Source organism: Zosterops lateralis (assembly GCF_965231275.1).
Source record: "Zosterops lateralis genome assembly, chromosome: 2".
In the NCBI taxonomy this organism is placed as follows: Eukaryota; Metazoa; Chordata; class Aves; order Passeriformes; family Zosteropidae; genus Zosterops; species Zosterops lateralis.
The window spans coordinates 14,197,365-14,218,338 of NC_139763.1; the positions used below are offsets into that span (position 1 = coordinate 14,197,365).

The 20,974-nt window shown below is 39.3% G+C and overlaps 1 protein-coding gene across 1 annotated transcript in view; it reads left to right on the top strand.

Annotated features, from left to right (window-relative positions):
* Window positions 1-1,092: 1,092 nt before the first annotated feature.
* The window catches only part of APOO (apolipoprotein O), a 28,856-nt gene continuing 8,974 nt past the window's right edge, over window positions 1,093-20,974 (top strand). Inside the window, exons 1-7 of the mRNA XM_083855419.1 lie at window positions 1,093-1,167; window positions 5,093-5,200; window positions 7,484-7,603; window positions 10,200-10,254; window positions 11,352-11,447; window positions 13,386-13,477; window positions 18,733-18,840. Of these exons, the coding sequence (XP_083711545.1) occupies window positions 1,159-1,167; window positions 5,093-5,200; window positions 7,484-7,603; window positions 10,200-10,254; window positions 11,352-11,447; window positions 13,386-13,477; window positions 18,733-18,840 (588 nt within the window). The 5' untranslated portion in view covers window positions 1,093-1,158. The remainder of the gene's footprint in view (window positions 1,168-5,092; window positions 5,201-7,483; window positions 7,604-10,199; window positions 10,255-11,351; window positions 11,448-13,385; window positions 13,478-18,732; window positions 18,841-20,974) is intronic.

The window sequence follows — 20,974 nt, forward strand, 5'->3', positions numbered from 1 at the left end:
CCCCATTGTGCTGGCTTTGGCTGGAGTAGAGTTAATTCTGTTCACAGTGGCTGGTTAGGGGCTGTGTGTTGGATTAGTGCTGAACACAGGGCTGATAATGCAGAGATGGTTTTGTTATTGCTGAGCAGGGCTTACAGAGAGTTAAGGCCTTTTCTGCTTTTCATACAGCCATGCCTCCAGGGGCTGGGAATGTGAGAGGAGACACATCGGGACAGGTGACCCCAGGGGACAAAAGGGATATTCTGTCTTCAACACACGAGTAACAAAAGCATCTCTGTATTATCAGCCCTGTGTCCAGCACTAATCCAATACACAGCCCCTAACCAACCACTGTGAGGAGAATTAACTCCAGGCAAAGCCAGCACACCTGTCCAGATTACCCTGGCAGGGAACAGTGAGCAATGGAGCCGGTGGAGGGTCTGGAGCACAGGCCTCGTGAGGAGCAGCTCCTGGGGGAGCCGGGGTGGCTCAGGGTGTGGAGGAGGCTCAGGGCTGATGTTCTCACTCCACAAAGCCCTGACAGGAGGCTCGGTCTGTTCTGCCCGGCAGCCCGTGACGGGACCAGAGCACAGAGTCTTGAGCTGTGCCATGGAAGGTTTAGGTTGGACACTGGGAAGAATTTCTTCACAGAAAGGGTGAGTAGGCATTGGAATGGGCTGCTGGTGGAGTCACCGTCCCGAGGACTGTTTAAGGAAAGACTGGACGTGGCACTCAGTGCCATGGACCAGTTCACAAGGTGATGTCCGGTCACAGCTTGGAGTCGCCGACCCCAGAGGTCTTTTCCAACCTAAATGATTCCGTGATCCTGATTCTTTTGTCTCTGAACAGCCGAACCTTCTTTGCAAAGGCTGCAGGGCAGCACACCGAGCCGCGCTGCGGGGCTGCGGGGCTGCGAGGCTGCGGGGCTGCGGGGCTGCGGGGCTGCGGGGCTGCGGGGCTGCGGGGCTGCGGGGCTGCGGGGCTGCGGGGCGGGCTGTCCGCCCTTTGGGCACTGCGGCACCTCGCTCCTGTCCCGCACAGCCCCGCGGCCATTCCCGTGACCATCCCCACCCTCCGCTCCCAGAGCGGCGCCGGCCGCGGGCGGGCGCGGGGCGGGGCCACCCGTGACGTCACGCCGCGGTGACGCCATCGCCCCGTCGCCGCGCGCCCGGCGCCGCCATGTTCAAGGTGAGGAGGGGTCCCCGCCCGGGCCCGGGGCCGCCCCGCTCTGCCCGCCCGCGCCTTCTGCTCTTAACGCTCCGCAGGCTCCTAGCTTCACTCTCCTTGCAGCTGCCTAACCGCTCCTTCTAGCGCTTCAGAACCGCGTGCTCTCCGTGTTGCATGAGAAGAGGCACATTCCTTACTTAACATTGCTTCTGGGGTCCATCCGCGCGCAGCTGTGTTCCCGCAGAGTTTGGGTTCGTGCCTGCACATCACATCCCTTCCTTACAGTTGCTGCTTATTTTGAAATTGCTCCCAGCAGCGCGGAGCTGCGTTACCGCAGAGTCTGGGTTCGTGCAGTTGTCGCTTGGAGGTGTCAGTTCGATCTTGAAAAGTCTCCCTGTCAGTGTGTGAAGGTTGTCAGTGAGACCTGCGACAGGCACGGTCCGGCCCTCGCCGTCTCAAAGGTCTTTGCCTCTTGTTAGAGCAGCCCCAGAGAGCTCTGTGGGCCGGTCAGATCCTGGTTACGGCTGCTGGTTCAAAAAAAACTCCTACACCACCAAAACCTGGTGATGCTCGATTCTTGGTGTTCTTTTTCCATGGTACCATTTTCTGTGTGAAATATTGACAATATAGATATCAATATACTAAGTATACTAAATTATAATTGAAACACAAGAAGTTCCGTCTCAACATGAGGAAGAACTTTACACTGAGGGTGGCAGAGCACTGGAACAGGTGCCCAGGTCGTGGAGTCTCTCTGGAGATACTCAAAACCCACTTACCTGGACATGTTCCCATGTCACCTGCTCCAGGTGGCCCTGCCTTGCCAGGGCGTGTGGCCTGGATGGTCTGCAGAGGTTCCTTCCAATCGTGACAATCCTGTGTCTGCAGTACTGATGCACTGAGCCCTCACTTGCTCTGCTCTTGTCACAAACTCTTTTTGTGCTTTAATGTTGGGATTCTGTGCTCGGAATAATTGAGAATTCCATAATGGATGCTGAATTGTCATTAGAGGGGTCATATGTGAATCTGTGCATTTAGGCACTATGTGTAATATCAGTACTTTTATACAGCCATTGAGGGTTTAGGTGCTTCAGGCCAACCCGATGTTGTGCCTCTGAGAGCCAAAGGGAAAGGTGGCTTTTTGTCTGGGATATTTGTGCTTCAGGGATAGGAGTGTTGAAGAGTTTGGATTGTGGTTTTATGTTTTTTATAGTTTGGGCTGAGAAATAGGAAGAAGAATAGAAAAAGAAGAGAAAAATGAAGTGGTTTCATACATTAGAACTCACCCTTCTCAAAAGTATGCTCAAGCTTTTTCTATCTGGTGTCTAAAGATAAAGTTGAATTCCTAGCTAGAGAGGAGTAAAAGTATCTTTTTTGCTTAAAACAACTGCAGAGCATTGCCAATAGAAAAGAATGTCAGCTCTGCTTTTCTGATACTGATTGAGTGGCTGTAAGACTGGCAGGCTGAAGGCACAGCTCAATCACTCAAAATGTTTTACTAAAGCAATTGCTTTAGTGATATGTGGTTAGTGTGGAATTCAAAAATGAGATCCTGAAGGAATTTTGGAAACAAAAAGTACAGCAGTTGATCTTTCATACTCCCAAATGAATATTTCTGTGTGTGCAAATATACAATATTTCAACAGTTCTGTCTGTCCTGTAAGGCAGTTGATGTAGGGGACCTTTGCAGCATGACTTGAACAAGAGCACATTTAAGAAGAAATTCAACTAGCACTTTCAGAGGTTAGTTTAATTTTGTTTAAAAGTAAAACCAATGGAAAATTACTTCATTTCAGTATCTTGATAAAGTAAACAGTTGACATTTTCAGTCTGAGTAGTTCTGTGATCACTGATATTGTTTTGCGAAACCCAGGTGCTTCCAGTATTATGCTGTTTGTGTCTTTATATAAAAATCACAAATATTTAAAACATTTGGTTTTACTGTTTCTGCTGGTGACACTTAGCACCATTTACACTGTTTGAAAACATATTTCATAATGAAAATGCACTTAGATTTTTACTTTTTCAGTGAAAGACCAATTTTGCAGTGAAAAAAGGAAAGATTGAGGAAATAAACTCTACAGCTGTTAATGGTTAGTAGTGTTTGGTTTTGTCCTGGCTAATGGAAGTACGTGAAAAGTGTTTAAACAAAAACTATTACAGATTATCCTTGTCTTTCCTTGGCTGTGGAACAGCTGATCCAGTCATTGTGGTGTTTCATTTATAGTGATTTAGTAATGAGTCCATAAATTCAGACAAGGAAAAACTTGCATTTTAAGCAAGTTTTTCTGTACCTTTTGACCCACCAGATCCCTTATGTCTTCCAGAAAAGCAATCCTGTGACCTAGTTCTTGTGTGCTGTTTCTCTACAGTTCAATGAACATTTTTAGGAAGTTTGAGAACTATACAGTCTTAATTTTTAGTTTGAGGAGTCTCTTGGTTCCCTTTGATAAACATTCCACCTGCAAAGCAGTGGAAGAAATTTAAGCTGCAAATGCTTGACTGCCTACATTAAGCTGATGTGGTCTGGATAATTTTAAAGCTATTTTCTAACAGTTCTGCAACAGGCAGACAGAGCAATTGTGCCGTGGCTGGGCCAGTTACCAGCCCAAGAGCTTGGAGGACGTGTGGTTTGACCAGGGCTTCAGCCTCACAAGCAGCTAGGTCAGTGCAACAGACCCTACCTACCGTTTGTGAAAAGGAAGAGGCCTTGCTGCCTCCTCCTTTCCCATCCCCTCTCCCCTGGCCCACACAGTTCCTCTGGTGCCTGTCAGGCTGTTTCATGGAAGGGTTCGGATTGCTCAGCCCGCACAAAGCTCTCCACTTCTCTTTCAGGGTTAATCTTTTGCCAAATTGGCGAGGTGAATTGCCTCACGGTGGAAGAGTCCGGCCACCAAAGCTAGGGCAAGGTGAGCAGCAGGACTTCTGGGAGCCAGTGCTGGAGAGGAGCCAGACGCCTCCAGTTTGGTGTTAGATCCACTGGTGCTGTAACCTGATACAGGAAAACACAGGCCCTTGTAACTCTGCACGTTTCCCTGAGCAGTTAGAGGAGTATGAGACATTGAGAGCTTTCCCATTTCAACTGACATTTCTGGAATTATACTTTGCTGTTAATAAAGATGTGTGTTTGCTGGAAAATGCTCTCTGGGCATTCTTGATTTACTGTGCAGCTGTGAATTTTTTTTCTTCTGTTTTTTAAGTCGAAGCAGACTTTCCCATTAAGAAATTCAGTTTAGTGTAGGTCCTGAAGATTGGAAGAATTATATCCACCTTACTCATGGTGGTTGTGTTGTGTGATTGGAATGAATCTAAAGTATTCCAAAGACAGTCAAGCAATTCATGTTTCTTACAGAAAAGTGTCCTAGGCTAACTTTATGATGCTTGTATCCCCCATCATCTGTTCTGTTTATATAATGTAAAACATTCCTAAAATTCTTAGAAAGTATTGATTTTGTTCTGCTATTTATAATTGTAGGTCTCATTGTTTTCCTAAATCTAGATGCAGATATTAAGTAGAAGTAAAACACTGAGCTTCTTGGTACTAACTATGGAAAAATGGAGATATTATGGGAATTCACAAAGTTCTTTAAAATATGACTATAATCTTGCTATTTAAACTGAGAAAGTTAATACAAAAATGATTTTAAATTAGAGAAAACAAGATCTTGTTGTGAGATGAAAACTGATGAGATTAGCATTTATTTCTACTGTCTCCTTTTAGCCTTAGGCTTTTCCAGTTACCATCTTAGTGCTTTAGATGTTACCATTTGAGTGCCTGAGAGCATTAGATTGTGTGCTGCTGGCCCTCCTTTCTCCTTATTTCCATCTTAATATATCACTTTTTACCACGTTGAGGGACATAAACATTGTCTACCTGGGTATGTTCAAACACGTTGCCATTTTGTTTGCACATAGTGATGTATTTGTCTTCCTGTAACGTTTCCAGGTAATTCGGCTGGGGGCCACCCCTGTCAGCCTGGGCTTGCTCTCTGTCCAGGTTTATGCTGCTTCTTCAGAGAAGACTTCCAAAAAAGAGTTGCTGAAAACTGAGGAGGTAAGAGTGGTTAGAGTCTTAGTGCTCTTCTCTCTAAAGAATTCTGGAAACGTTGTGTTTTGACGTATGAAAGCATTTAGGTACATCTTGTCACCTTTTGTATTCATGCCTTTAAGTTTGCTTCTCAGTTTTCCACAACAGAGACATCTATATAGTTTTGCTTATGGGCATTGCATTTGATGTTCTTCACTTGATAGTGACAGGCTTGCCTGTGTGTAAGATCCCTTCCCTACATTAAAGCCTTCTATTCTTCATTCAGAAATTACATTTTCATGTTTGTAGATTACCTATGGTTATATTTCAAATCCACAGGAATATTTTCTTTGCTTTTTATCCAGATAATACCACTTACTCTTTACTGTAAGTACTGTTGGTAAATTCTAATAAAAACTCATTTATATTCTCCACTAAAACAGCAAATCAGAATGGTTTATTTCTAAAAATATTCTCTTTTTTATGGTCAAAATTCTTGTCTGGCAGTATTTTTAATCCACCATAGTAGCCTATAGAATTTTATTGGTTTTCCTTTCTTCACAGTATTTTCAGACCTAAGCAGCAACAAATACAATAAGTAGTGGTAAAAAATACCTGTTATGTTTTAATTTCTTTAGGATGTTACAAATATCTTGGTTATAAGTAGAGTCTTAAAATACCTTATCAAACTGTGGACTCACCAGCACTGTTGCACAGGCTTTTAAAAGTCTCCAACACTAAAAAAAAATTGAAACAAATAGTTCATACCTAAATCCAGCTTTATCTGCATGAGAGCATGCAGTCGTTTAAAAAAAGTACTTCAGCCCAAGCTAGTGTTGCACTGCAAGCACAGGAACTAAATCAGACTTTGTGCACACTCAGGTCTTTGGCTGGGCAGTTTCCCCGGGTGTGCAGAGTGAGAGGAGCCGTGGCTGCCATGGGCTCCTGAACCTCGGCCTGGGCCGTGCCCAACTCCTGCTGGCCTGAGTCAGGCGTGAGGCAGCAGCGTGGAGTTCATGCCAGCTGAGTAATGGGCTTCCCTTCAACTCCAGCACACCAGAATGTGCAAGCCATGGAGTTTTGGCTGCCTTTCTTGCCATTCACAGGCTGTTAGTTTGGATCTCTACTGTGTCAGCTGTCTAGTTTCATAAAATATATGGGAATTTCCTTATCTCCAAGGCTTCTGTCCTTGTGCCAGACATTGCTGTTAGGTTGTCCAGTAGGATCAAAGTTCAGCTTGTGACTATGATTGCCAGGAATGACCAGGTTTCCTAGGGAAGTGAGGCTGAAAATTTTTGTCTTTCAAAGTATTGTGGGAAATGCAGCTGCATGAGTTATCAAATTATTGCGTACTTTTTTTGTAATTTTATATGATGTTATGGTTAGCAGCTTTTTTGATTATGTCATAGAGACAGTTTTCCAGCTGATCATGAAAAGAGAGCTAGCTACATTTTAATGCAGCAATACTTGTAATCATCAGTTTATAATAAACTACTAAATAGAGTATAAATATGGTGTAAAATATAAGCTCTTTACACTAAACATCTGTGTAGTATATAAACTGCTAGAAATTTTAGTAAGTTTTGTTTTCGTCTGAACCTTGTTGTTCATCTTCCACAGTACAAAATTTAGTCTTTTTTTAATGGAATACAATTTGAAATATGCTTAGGTAATTGTAGTAAATGTTGTGATTCTAAACCCTAAGCAGAGTGGTTTAGCATTTATTTTGTGAAGATGCTCATTGCTCGTTACAGTTCCTCTTTTTGCTCAGTGCCAGGGTGCCATTAATGCTGTCAGTTGCTGATGTGGTTAATGACCAAAGGTTGGGATGTTGTACCATTTTCCTGCTCAGGAACAAACAGGCACATTTGTACTGGATGTTACCTTTGTTGGAAGCTGCTTAGCCTCTGTAATGATGGCTTGTGCAAATATAGAAAATGATTGATTGTGATTTCTAGTACATTCAGTATGTTAACTGGGAACCAGAAGTGCTGATTAAGGTGAGAAACATTTTTCACAATTATGTTGTGTGTTCTTATTAAACTAGTTTAATATTAATTTATAACTTGTGACTTGGATCATATAGTAGCTATGAATGAATTGTATAGCAGTTAGAAGTCATCTTCATCATAATTATGTACTTTATAATTAAACTTTGCTCATAATGGTTGTCTCAGAGCTGTGTGATTTTTTATTATGCATTGTTTATGTAGTAAGCACAGTGTTCTCTGCTTAGACTGTTCATGCCCTGAAGACCTACTTACACAATTACACCTTTGTTTTTAACATCTTGTTTGCTAATATTCACAGCTGTCACTGTACTCCTCCCCAGCTCGTGAGACTAAATATGTGGAGAATCCCAGAACTGAATTGGAAGAGGGGGTTTCCCAATTACGGCATGTTCTGGAGCCATATACAGCCTGGTGTCAGGTATAATGGTTTGTATTGCAGCTGGGGATGGTTCAGGGATAAAGCCCCAGCTGGGATTGTGGTTTGTTTTTTCTGAGTTGGAATTAACAGGCAGCAGCAAAGTAAAAGGTGATAGCTGTAAAAGCATTTTTCAAAAATGTGGCATCACTGAAAGTTTTCTGCATTGCTTAAAATTTTCCACAGTTCAGGTCATGTTTACCCCCTTCTCACACAGAATCAGTTGTGTCTTTATACTAGTTTTCTGAACTAAACCCTGGATTTAGGGTTTATCCTTCCAAAAGAATTAAAATTAACTAAAGCATAGAATTGTTTTCTGAAGTGAACTTTAAGCTTAAATATACCTGGGGATATCTGGGTTTGGCACTATTCTGTGGCTGAGGGAGATAGGAGAGAGGTATTTGCAGTTTTCATGCTCAAGGAGGCCTTAAATTATCAAGCAATGTGTTTTGAAGCAGCAAAACCAAGTTGCCCTTGCTGCAACTGTGACAAAACACAGTTTAGCAAAAAATAAATCGGTATTTGCTGAACTGGAATGTTGAGGGAAGGAATGCAGCTCTCTGGAAGAGAGAAAATCGCAGGCCACTAAGTAGTGGTAAACCTAATCCTCAGACCTTTCCCCCAAAAATTTCTCATATATATTTCATTAGGTGGTATGTTTACAGTAAATAGTCATTAAATACCAAAATAGGCTCTGTAGTAAAGAGGAAAACCAAGATTTTTGTGATCAAGGCCTTAGCTGTTGGTATTAGATTGCAAAGCCCCAGGACAGCTTTCTTGCTCTTTCCTGCCCAGGAAATGTTGAGGCTTACTTTTGAAGTGAGGGCATCCTTGCCCTGTGGTTGTCTCGTGGCAACTGTGGGCAGTTCTCTACTTTGCCCTCTGCCTGTTGTGAATCCCCTTAGGCTGCTGGCTGTTCAGCCTGGGAGTTCTGTGTGGTGCTGCCTTTAACAGGAATGAAACATTTTTCCACCAGCAGGAGCACTGGCTGCAGATTTAAAGGGAAAGGGGGTTTTTCCACAGGATATTCTGAGTTCTGGCCTCCTGAACACATGGGTTTTGTTTGGTTGCCTGTGGTAGCTCTATCTGGGGAGTGAAATTGAAAGGAGATTAGTCTTTAACTTTGCTTGATGTCTTGCTGACCTGTTGTTATCCTATTTGTTGGTTGGTTGTGTTTTTTTTTTTTTTTTTTTTTTTTTTTTTTTTTTTTTTTTGTCTGTCTGGTGGTCATTGACATAAGATGTGCTCTTCTGCTCATACACAAGCCATTTCCTGGCAGTGGTTTACTGACTCATTTTATGAAGCAGGCATGTAAACTTTATGGGTTTGGGGCAATCTTCCTTAACTGCAGTCAGAGGTAGCTTTGATTTTATACACCCTGCCCACCCCTGCTGTGTTGAGGAAAATAATATTTAGGTGTGTCTCAGTTGTCTTTAAAATCAAACAGATAACTCAGAATAATCAGAATGAAATTGGTTATGTTTGTATATCCATTTGACTTTTCCAAAATTACTTAACTGTGATAGAAATGCAGCTCAAAACTCAGATGTAGGATGAGCCAGTTATATTCCAGTTGTGACAGAACACTAAGACAGACTTAGTCTCTGGGTTCTTTAGAGCAAGTTCTTCTTAACTTGGCTTTTTGTAAGACCAACATCCATTTAAAGTTATGTTGTGTGTCACATGCTAACACTCTTTTATTTTCATGACAGATGGGTTTTTTTACATGACTCTTGCCAGTGAGGAGATGAAAGTTCTAAACATATCCCCGTGCAGTATCCTAAACAAATGCTTTCACTTCTGCAGGTGGAATTGGAAGACTATTCTCTGCTTTAGCTTTGGGCATATGTGTTTATGAATTTGTTCCGTAATTTATAGACAGCCTTACACTGTCTCTCTGAAGCAATATAAGTGTAAATAACAATTAGCAGGGTTCTTTTTATTGAGGTTTTTTTTTTCTAGTTTGATAAAAGGCATAAAATTCTTTTACTTCCTAAATATTCTCAGTCTGAAAAAAATCCCGAACTGGTCTTTGGGGTTGATGCAATGTCTCTGATTTACTTTGGACATCTATGGACATCTAAATTTCCAAGTCACTTCAAAATGCAGTCTTGTTAGCCTAAGGCAGTCTCCTGGAAAATGGAATTTAGCACCTTGCAGAATGAGTCACGTACCCCTGCAAAGCATGAGGAAGGAGTTTATTGCAGTGTTGTACTTTTTTTCTTTTCATCACCTCAAGTATTTTTGCAATACCTGCATACATGGAGAAACCCAAGATAATTCTGAGTTTCAGTTGCCTGATCTTAATAAAATACTGAGATTGATGTCTCTGTTTCAAAGTATTGTATTTTATCTCTGTCCGAAGACACTTTTGAGAAAAATCTGTAAGTTATGCTAAATGTAACATTGAGCAAGCATAGCTCTATAAGTGAGGGGTGGAAGTGGGAATAAAAGTAAGTTATTTTAAGTACCCATCACTCTTTTCTTCCTTGTTTTTTGGGTTTTTTTTCTCCTTTCCTTGTCAGGTCCGTTACAGTCTATAGTTAATATTTTACTTACTTGGTATCTATTTACTCTTGTTCTCTTTTTTTTTTTTTAGGATCTTTATGTCAAAGCTATGCCCAAGTTAGAAAAAGCTGTTGAGCACGGTAGAGGTAAATCAGCTTAGTTTTCTTAACTAACAGTTTAAAATGCAGGACTGTACTACATCTTCAGTTTCAAGGGAATTCCATTAAGCATCATTGTATGTATAATTTCTAATGCATTTAAGACTATTTTATTTCCACTGTGTATCTGTTTGAATTTCCTTTGTTGGTTATTTATTACACTACATTTCTAAACAGTTGAAATCCCAGACCAGCATTTATGTTTATCAATGTCACTAAAAATTAGTTATGCAGGAAGAGAATGGGAAGAACCCTTTAAAAAGTTTTTAAAACAGTTTATTCCCAGCCAGCAGTATTTGCATGACCCAGCCTCCAGCAGCATTTGCTTGACCCAGCTTAGTAGCTGAAACCTCTTGTAAAGTTTATTATTTGTTGCAAGAATTTGTTCTTTTTTTGTAATGTTTAGCCATTTCATTTTGGCTGTGGGCGTCCTAAGAATTTTGAATTAATCCGTAATAATTTTAATTTGTTTTTATTTTTGTGAGCGTCCTTTCATACTGGGGCTTACCAGGACTGAGCATGGGTTCTATGTAGAGCCATTTCAAATACTGCACCTCTTTTTTAAAAACTTAGTGGTTTCAATCTTTTGAACTCATTAGCATTTCTACTTGAAGATTTTCCATAGTTTTCCATTCCCCCACCAGACTCCCATCTTAGAGTGCACTTTGTTTTTGCTGTGTCTTTCCATTGTTCTGTGATTTGTTTTTTGCACAGTATTTTACTGAAACTAGTTCTTGTTAACGTGTAACTGTAAAATTCCATTTTGCAAACGTTTCTGTCACTAATTTGAAAAAGATATGATTGAGATTCAAAAGAGCAAAACAAAACAGATGGCCCAGGAGCAAAGGCAAAGCTCCTATGAAAATTGGTGAATACAATACAATATTCAGTTTCATTCATGTGTCACTAGAGAAGATCTCAAAGGCTTTGAATTTTTTGCCAGCATATCAAAAATGTGCATGGTAGTTAAATGTGTTTTAATAACTCTTTGTGTTTTGTAACAATTGCCAGCATGTATTGATGATTCCTTATCACAAAAATGCTTTCACATTACATTAAAGCACTTGTTTCTGGCTTTTTTTCAGAGGGCTATGAATTTCTCCAAAACCCCCCTGGTGGATTTTATCCAAGACTTGGTGTGATAAGTTTTGCTGGAATTGTTGGATTGTTTCTTGCTAGAGGTAAGTGGGAACCATTTGAACTGGTCATGTTACGATTTTGGATAAGTACTTTTTTTGTGGGGTTTAGGGTACTAATTTTTAATTGTGACAAGGAGATCTGAATTAACTGTACAAGCATGTTTCTCCATTGTTCCTCCAATTATAAGGAAACTTCATGGAAAAGGTGTTTAATAACCAACAATTACTGTTTTATCATTGCTATATTTGTTACTAAAATCTAGTCTTCCATATTTCCCAGTAGTATCTTAGTATAACAGAAATGGCAATGGACTGGTTTGGTATCTTTTAGCCTAAAAATATTTTTAATTATTGAAGTTCTTGATCACATATGTTACTGTAGAAAATAGTAGAGAAATGAATTATGGTAAAGTACGGATGTTCCTGAACTATGATATAGGTCCAAGTAGGTGTATATTCGAGTTTTTTCAAAGTATTGTTTCCATGTGCAGAGCTGCTACAGATGGTGATTCACCAAATACGTGAACTCTGGGTCTACTATTTTTTTTTTTGCACTACAGAAAAATGATACAGTTAATTTCATCACCCTTACTGAAGAAATGTTCACACTTTCATAAAAAGAAGCATTAGTCTAAGAAATGTTAAGTGTGAAGAAATAATTTGTGTTTACACTGAGATATTCTTAATGCAGTGAAATGTAGGTAACAGAACTTTAAAGATGTAGAATTTAAATACCAGTGAGGACATGGTTTGGACAAAAATAAACCTTTTTGGGGCCCAAATGTGTTGAACTGGAAGTGTGTGCTTGGCTGTGTAGAAATTAGAAATGCACCTCAAAATATTTAATTTTCCAGTGAAGCTGGTGAAAGCAGTACTTCACTTCTTTTCCTAGTGTATTTTTTTAAATAAAATCAAAGTAACTTCCCTATTTGAAGTTTTCTTTTTCTTCCAGTTCTTGCTTCTGAAATAGCATGATCATGAATGAGATTGGCTTCCATTATTTATGACTGTAGCAAAGTGAGGGGAGAGGAGGAAGTGCAGTCTTGGGACTGGAATTTGAAGATCAGAGGGTCCTAAGTTTAATGAAAATGAAAAAAACCTCATACTAAAAATGTTAAATTTGTGAATCTTTTAGGATGGGAGCCATAATTTTAAATTTTTTTTTTTTCTGTTAATAGTTTAAAATATGACTGTTATTTCCAGAAAGTATTCAAATCACAGAAGGAAGTGCCCTTTAATTTTGATGCTACCAAAAAGTCTTCTTTATTTTATTCCTCCCTCCCTTGGTCTTTGTGGAGAAATTGCCCTCTTGGAAGGTACAGATGAAATCCTCCAAGTCTAATCATAACACTTGAATACGCACAGCTGCTGACTAAGTAGAGAATATGGTATTCAAAGTTTAATCATGTGAATATTGTACAGTCATCCAGCTTGGTTCAAAATGCCATTAGAGATAATTGGTTTTAACTCGTGTTGCGGATGGAGTGATGCACTTCACTTGTAAGAGAGCAGCAACCGTGTGTTTATTGATATAAAGCAAGGATTTGAAAGGATTTGATGGCAAGGTACACTTGATCAGTTACTGCATCGAGGACAGGGTCAGACAGACCTGTCTGGGAAGGATCCTCCTCTTGAGTCACAGGATTCAGAGACAGCCTCCTTCCTTTCTAGACTCCTACTCAGAGGATCCTAGATGTGTCCAGTCCTAGTCCCAGACCTGGTCAGCAGTTTATGTCCAAAGGATTTTATGTGCACAATCAATCTAAGATACGATATTAGTGAAGCTTACAAAGTTTTGCAGACTATGAGGGAGGCCCCTACTGATCAGAGTGATTATGTTTCTTAAGAAACTGGTAGGATGGAAAATACACTAAAATATATTTAAGAAAATTGTTTATAAATAAAAGGGCCGTTCAGCTGACTTGGTTAACATATACTCTAACAATGGTTTGTGGGTTTTGATTTCTTGTTACAAAACAGGCTCAAAACTAAAGAAGTTGGTGTATCCTGCAGCTCTTATGGGTATCAGTACCTCCATGTATTACCCCCAGCAAGCGGTTGCTATGGCAAAGGTGAGTGATGATACCTTTCTTTGGAGAAGTGTCTTTTACTTTGATTGTTGCCTCCTAGCTTCAGATTAACTGGTCATCCATGTTTAAAAGCCATGTCAGTGGCAGTTAACAAAATTATGGTTATTTTGCCAAAGCAGATGCAGTCTGGGCTGAAAGATAATCAGACATGTTCCTTTTCATGACATGTTTCTTTAACATCTGCAGTAGTGTCTTCAGTTAGAGGAACATAATTTCCTTTCGAAATCTCTTACCTCATGTAACACTAAATTAATATTTAAATTAATAAATAAATGCGAAGTGAGTACAGTTTGTGTCTTTACTTACAATACTAAGGAAACATGAAGTATTTTGTGAGCAAATGAAAACAGTGTTTGAAAGAAAAACACAAAAGAGTTTCTATAGGCAAATCATCCTAATATTTTGAGATAAATGTTATTGACATTTTCTGCTCTTTTTTTTTTTTTTTTTTTTTTTTTTTTTTTTTTTGGTTGGGGCTTTAAGAAAGATAGCATGCACATTCTGGAACGGGGTAAGAATTCTGCTGCAAACTTACTGGATGCCTTCCCTATTTATGGATTTGTTGTTTCAGGCACACAAGAAACACGTTAACTTGCAGTTGCTTAAATGAGTTTCCTGTGAGAGACAGAACTGAAGGGACCACAGAATTGCTTACAGCCCTTACTGATGTTAGCTCATGTGCCTTGCTGTCCACACTTAGTGGTACTGGCAGATTCCTCTGTTCTCCACCACATTGTGTTTTAAATCCAGCTTTTAACCACTCACAGTGCACATACATGCATCTTTCAGAAATTCAGCCTTTGGTAAATTTGCTACTTAGTTACTGGCCACTTTGAATAGCCCTGAGATGTCAGAATGGTGATATGATATTCTTAAGAACATATGATATTCTTTGAAAACTGGAAGGTCATTGACTTAGGGAAGAGTCAAAATTGCTGAGTTTGAACTCTGCCAGCATGGTGGTACTCTGATCTTTGATGGAATCTTTTTTTACTGCTTCCAGGATTCAGATGCTCTAAATACAGATAATTCTGTTGACTTATTCTCGGAGAGTGAAAATTATGCAAGTGGAAGGAAAAAGAACATCAAAATTTAAGAAGCTTAGACATTTCTGTTGGAAACTGTGTATTAAAATTCTACTTGCCTTCTGAACAGTGAAGTGGGAAGCGATTGAACACTGTTCAAACTGATGTTACTGTTTTTAAAGAAGCTCAGTTCAGGCTTAACTGTGGATTTGGTCCTAACAGCTTCACAATACTTAGTTTATTTTATGAGAACTTTGAAGTGCATGATTGCTCTTTGATTAATTCACAGTTCTTAGTTTGACTGTAATGAAAAATCTGATAGGAGATTGGAATGGGTTTAGCTTTGTTGACTTGGTCAGGACAGTAGACGTATGAATTTGGAAACTTCTGTGGGGTGAGTAATATCCTAGATACTGTTTTGGTTCCTCTAATCTATCTGGTGCTTTTCTTTTCTTAAAAAAGCAAAGTTTTAAGCATGTCATATCTTACTATCCATAATTTTAGGCTTTAATCTGAAATTGGAAACACTTTCCTCTCTATGAATTGTTTTTAAATGTTTCATAAGCCTTTCAAAAAATGTCTGTAAACCTAGAAAAGAATGCCTGCAGTACAAAGCTCACTTGCCAAGTTAATGAAAAAATATAGAAAATATTCTGGAACATAAATTTAAATTATTTTATTTTTTATATTATGTTATTTTTATTTTTCTTCCACACTTAAGTACTTCATCGCTGCCTTTTCTTTTACAGTTGTATAAATCCCATCACTGAGTGTTGTTTTTTTTAATTTGTGGGGGTTTTGTTTCTGTCTCACTTTTATTTAAGACTTTCCAGCGGAGAGTTGGAAATAAACACAGCAAAATGTATTTGTAGTTGAGGTCCAACCCTTAATTCATCTGGAAGTAAAAATTTTTCTTTAATTAAGATGTATGAACTCCTAAGTGAAGTTGTAGCAGCAGAGTTCATAAATGGTAACAAATTGTTTTCAGACAGTAATCATCTAACTGAAGATGGAAGAAATTCATAGACTATTATTTTTTCCCCTGCTTTAGTAAATAATCTTATAAATAATAGATCACAAATTCTAATAAATCACAAATCTGTAAGGGATTTATTTCCTCACTGCCAGTATTACTATACTTTTAATAACTTAGAACAAAAGGTCAGACTGTATATGTGGTAAGGGAACTGAATTTAATGCTAAAGCTTATTTTATTCTGTTGGAACCCTACTTAGTGTTTTGAAATGGTATTGCTTTCCAGCTAATCATAATATACTCAAAATACTTTGTATTTATTGTGGCTTATCTTCCATCTGGAAAGAACTTTCCATTATGCAGTTATTTAAATCATTAGAATTAAATTTTGTCCTTTGTTATTAGAACCTTTCAAACTTACTAAAGTGCTGTGTGTTATGCTTTCATTCTTGTTGGAAAAAAAAAGCTTCCCAATATGCCAGTTTTGTTTCTTTGACAGCAAATCACACTATTTCTATGTCTTTTGAGCCCATACCTTGTTCAGTCTATAAGGCATAAACAGCTGTGCTGGCACACCTGGGAGTAGGACATGATTCCAGGAACTGTGAGTTGGAAAGCAGGAGTTGGGATCCCTTGATCCATCTTCGCTGCTCAGGAACATGGGATAGGAAATGCTCAGGAAATGGCACCCGGACTGCTTTGATAACAGTGTAAATGTAGAAAACCTAGTGGATTCTCAGTTTAGTTTCTTAGTATGAAACGTAGATAAAGAACTGCTAATTAAAATTCTGTGGGTGTGTAATTCTGTGTAACATTCAGTGTAGTCAGTAATGCACACTCATGGTGCTACATGGCACATCAGGCCTTGGACACCACGGGGGCTACCCCAGTAGTGCCCATTGCTATCCCAGTGGTGCCTAGTGCTACCCCAGTGGTGCCCAGTGCTACCCCAGTGGTGCCCAGTGCTACCCCAGTGGTGCCCAGTGCTATCCCAGTGGTGCCCAGTGCTACCCCAGTGGTGCCCATTGCTACCCCAGTGGTGCCCAGTGCTACCCCAGTGGTGCCCAGTGCTATCCCAGTAGTGCCCAGTGCTATCCCAGTAGTGCCCAGTACTATCCCAGTGGTGCCAGTATGGGTGTTGGTGGCCCATGGTCATCTCAAACTTTCAGAATCCCTGTTGAGAACCACTCAATCTGACTCTTGAACTTGTTTGTTCAGACTTTAGCGTACAAACCCACTTAGAGTGCTGCATTCAATAGTGATGGTATTTTAGCCTGTTGACCTTGTAGCTTGCATTTCCAGAACTTGCTTGCATTTCTAGAACTGTATTTTTCAACTGTGAAAGTATCTGTGGGTCCTGGCTCCTGGTTGGTTTGTGCACTGGTGAAACATTGGTTGGCTTTGGCAGACTAAGCTGTCTGGGTTGCTGTACCTTGTGATGTAGCTATGTAATCCAGCAACATGAATGACCAGTTTCTCATTTAATGCAATTCATAAATCACTTGGTCATATGACTCCTATAATAATATTTTTCAGTTTGTACTGTTAGGCATTTAATATGGTTTTAAATATTTTAATGGAGTATTTTAAAGCAGAACCAAACAAATAGCTTAAGGATGAGGGTTTTTTCTCATTTTATGTTGATAGCTGTGTCTTCAGTAATATTGCAGACAAAACCAGGACTTTGTTTTTCAGTCTTGGTAGGTTTGTACTGTTTGCACAAGGGATCACCATTGTTTCAGATGAGCCAGCTTGTTTGTTGAAGTGCTAGAGAATGAACACTCCTGATACTGAAAAACAAAATAACTGGCTATGCTTGTAATATTTAAATTGGGCAGTTTTGGAGATCTAACTGGTTCACTTGATGTGCTTTTTTCTGATGACCCTTATCACTTTCACCTATAGAGAAAACTGAGTGCATCCAATGGACTTTTTTAAACCAATGTGATTGGTCAGATATAGTGTCAAAAAGGATACTTTGTATTTAAGCCTACATTTTGGATTTAGTTGTGACTTGGAAGTGCAGTTGCTGATTTGGGTTTGTTTTCTTTTAATTCTAGTTATTCAATAGCCTCTTTTGTAAGGTAGCAAGCACATGGTATCTGCCCAGAAGCACATCCTTGTACCATTGTGTGGTAGCTGGTGTAATCAGTCTTGCTGATTACAGATCAGACAAACAAGGGGAAGTGGCTCTTCACACCATGTGTACCCAGCAGTGGAGCCACTTGGCACACGGATGCTAAAAATTTGCACTTCCCCTTGAACCCCATGCAAAAAGTTCATAGGAGGGAAATTCCTTGGGCCTCATTGCACGCATAAAAGTTATCTCTGGCTCAGGAAATTTTTGAACAGTGAATTGATGGAGACTGGAAGAAACTTAAAAATACAGTTCAGAATTTTTTCAGAAACATCAGAAAACTGTTTCAGAAACATTTATGTCTGTTCTCAGAGTTTGTGTTTTGTGGCTTCACCTGCTATAGAAGATAGAGAAATACCTTAGTTCTTGATTTCATATTTTTTTTTTTTTAGTTTAATAGCTTTTTAGTTGGGCAGATAGTTCTTTTTGCTGTTCTTCATACAGAAACAGATAGTGATATGAAAGTCAGTATAGACCTGCGCCTGGCTATAAAACCTAACACTCTTTAGTTTTAAGGAGTGCTATGAATATTACAATTCCTTGTCACATAAAGGACAAGGGATGCTGTTTTATTAGATTTGGGGCCTTTTCCTGTCATAAAATAGCTGTTGGTGTAATATAGCAAATACAGTCTTTCCCATGCTGTGTTCTGTTTTGGGAGTTGACAGCAGCTGGTTATTCATTACATTCATCTATCAGCAATTTCTAAAAAACAAAAAAGAAGAAAACCAAAAATTGCAAAATAGTGACAACACTAAGTAGGGTCTTTGAAATGGGTGTGGTCAAATGAAGACATACTCTGCATATGTTAATTATGTTGAATGTTAAATACTAAGAAAACCAGGATTGTTTCCACACAGCATCATTCCACTCCTGTTTGTACAGATGTATATTCAGGTAGTCTTCAGACAGTTTTCTAGCACGTTATTTTTTCTTATTTCTCATGTGACATTATTTTCCAAAATGTATATTCATGCTGTGAGCTTGAGCAGGAAGAGTTAAATGTCTTGTGTTTTGAGACTTCTTCCACCTAAATAAGAAGCAAGGCAATATTCCCCAGATTATTAAACTCATACTTTCTAAAAATTTTTGTTTCAAAGGTTGCTGGCACACAGCTCTATGACTGGAGTCTTCAAGGATATATTGCTGTAGAAGCTCTTTGGAAGGATAATCCTAAGAAGAAGAAATCAGGGGAAAAAGGTGATAAGGTAAGAAGTTTGAGGAACTTGATTTCTGAATTTACTGCTGCCTTTTCAGACAAAAAAATTATGAACAGCAGTGTTTTTGTTCTACTGTGACTTGGCTTTGATTTCTGAAGAGAAATTTTTCATTCTGTCTTTCTAAGCTGTGGAAAAACAGGCTTGCTTCAAGTTAAACTTTCAGAAATTCTGTTTGAAAGTTTCCTTTAGTATAATCTGGTACAGATAAGCAAACAGAGTTCTAGGATTATATGTAGATAGCTTAGTGAAGGATAGTGTGAGAGACTGGAGAACTGAATAAGTTAATTAAATGCGTGCCAGGAAAAGCCTGGAAAGTAAGGTTTTAAGGGTTTTTTTTAGCTGCTGCTTAAAGAAATAAAAGTTCAAGTGTGTAATGTAAAACTTCTGTGGTTTTAGATTAACTTCTAAACTCACTGTGACTGGGAGAGAGGTGTTTTGGAGACAAAATTGTACTTGGATAGACCTTGGGGATAGGACCGAGTTCCCTTGGTAGGGCTGGGTGTAGGACCAGTTCCAAACAAGCTGGGCTGGGGAAATGTTCACATGTCCTGGCAGTTGCTGGGTCTTCTGAGATCTGTATTGGCCCAAGGCACTTCAGTAAATGAACTTGAATAAACAAAGGTTAGTTAATCGTTCTGTACCTTTCCTAAAACTTAGACTATCAAAAAGCAACCCAAAAAAAGAGTCAGTGTTAAAGTATTTCAGAAAGACAAACTGACAGCATTAGTAAAAAATAGCTGAAGTTTTTCTTTTACTGTGTCCCAGGTTTTTAGAAGGGAACACATGGTTGTTATTGGAAGGCAAAAACTTTTGACACTTTCATCTTACTATATTAGGCTTATTCAGGCATTTGCTACCTCAGCAGAAAAACAAACAGCATGCAGAATTGCAGAGACTCCTAAGTAAACACACTTCTTTCTCTTCCTCCTTGCAGAATCTTTAAAGCACACCCCTTAGTTGCCAAAACCTGTTACTTACACAAAGGAGCAAAATGCCCATTGTTGGGTGTTCTCCAAAAGTCCATCTCATTGTTCAGGTACTGTCAGTGTGAGCTCTTGCTGTGTAACTTGATGGATTGGACAAGGTACAAAACCCCTATGACTCAAATGAAGAAATAGTACTTGATCACTTGATGAAACTGCTTTTCCCAAGTTCATGGGTCTTTGTCACTGAGGCAAACAGCCTTCCTGGTGCTTTGTCCTCTGAAGTTCCTAAAGAGAGGGTCTTGTCTCCCTGCAGTGCAGAGAAGCTGAACAGCAGCTGTGAAAAGTCACAGGCTGACTGATTCTAATGGGAGATGTTTGCTCTGAAGCTTCCTTTGGCCTGGGTTGGTGAAACCATACAAAATACATCGTTGAGAGTCTGAGTGGGTAGAGATGGGTTTGTTTTAGGTTTGTTTCTTATGGAAATAATAATATGGATTATTAGCACCACCAAATCAGTATCAACTTTTAAAGCAGAAGAATTTCTGATTAAGTTATTTTTTTTTATTGGATGCTTTTACTCATACAGAAGTGTCATGGAAGAAAATGCTTTTAACTATCATATACTAAAATTGGCAAAACATTCTGGGATAGATTCTGTGACTTCTGTTTTAATTTGACAACCTTATGAAAGAATTTGGTTGCTTTTGTATGCATATTCCTCCTTATTGTTGTTCTAGGCAACTAGAATCCTGAACTAGTGAAGACAGGTCTAAATGTTATTCTTGAGTTGTTGTTACAGCAGATGTAACCCTTTTAATGAAACTCTGCCAGAGCAAAATATGTTATTTTTGGTTTTATGACATTCACTCCAGCATTTTCCTGTTGCTACACAAAGGATTCTTGCAAATAGTCAACCAGTATATGGGTGTCTCTTCTTGGCTTCTGTTAATTTGTTACGTTGCTCATAATTTGTTTGATAGTCATAGGTACCACAGCTGTGCATAACTTCATGTTTGTGCAGCAATATGTCATTAAAATAAATGTGGTATGTTAATTTTCTGAAGGTTTTATGAAATAAAAACCTGTGCCAAATTGAGGTAATATCAGCTGAATTCTGAGTTCTGCCAAGGAGGATGAATTCTGCGACCTTCTGTGCCTGCATTTCAAAACACTGTGGCTGCAGCCCCTCCATACGG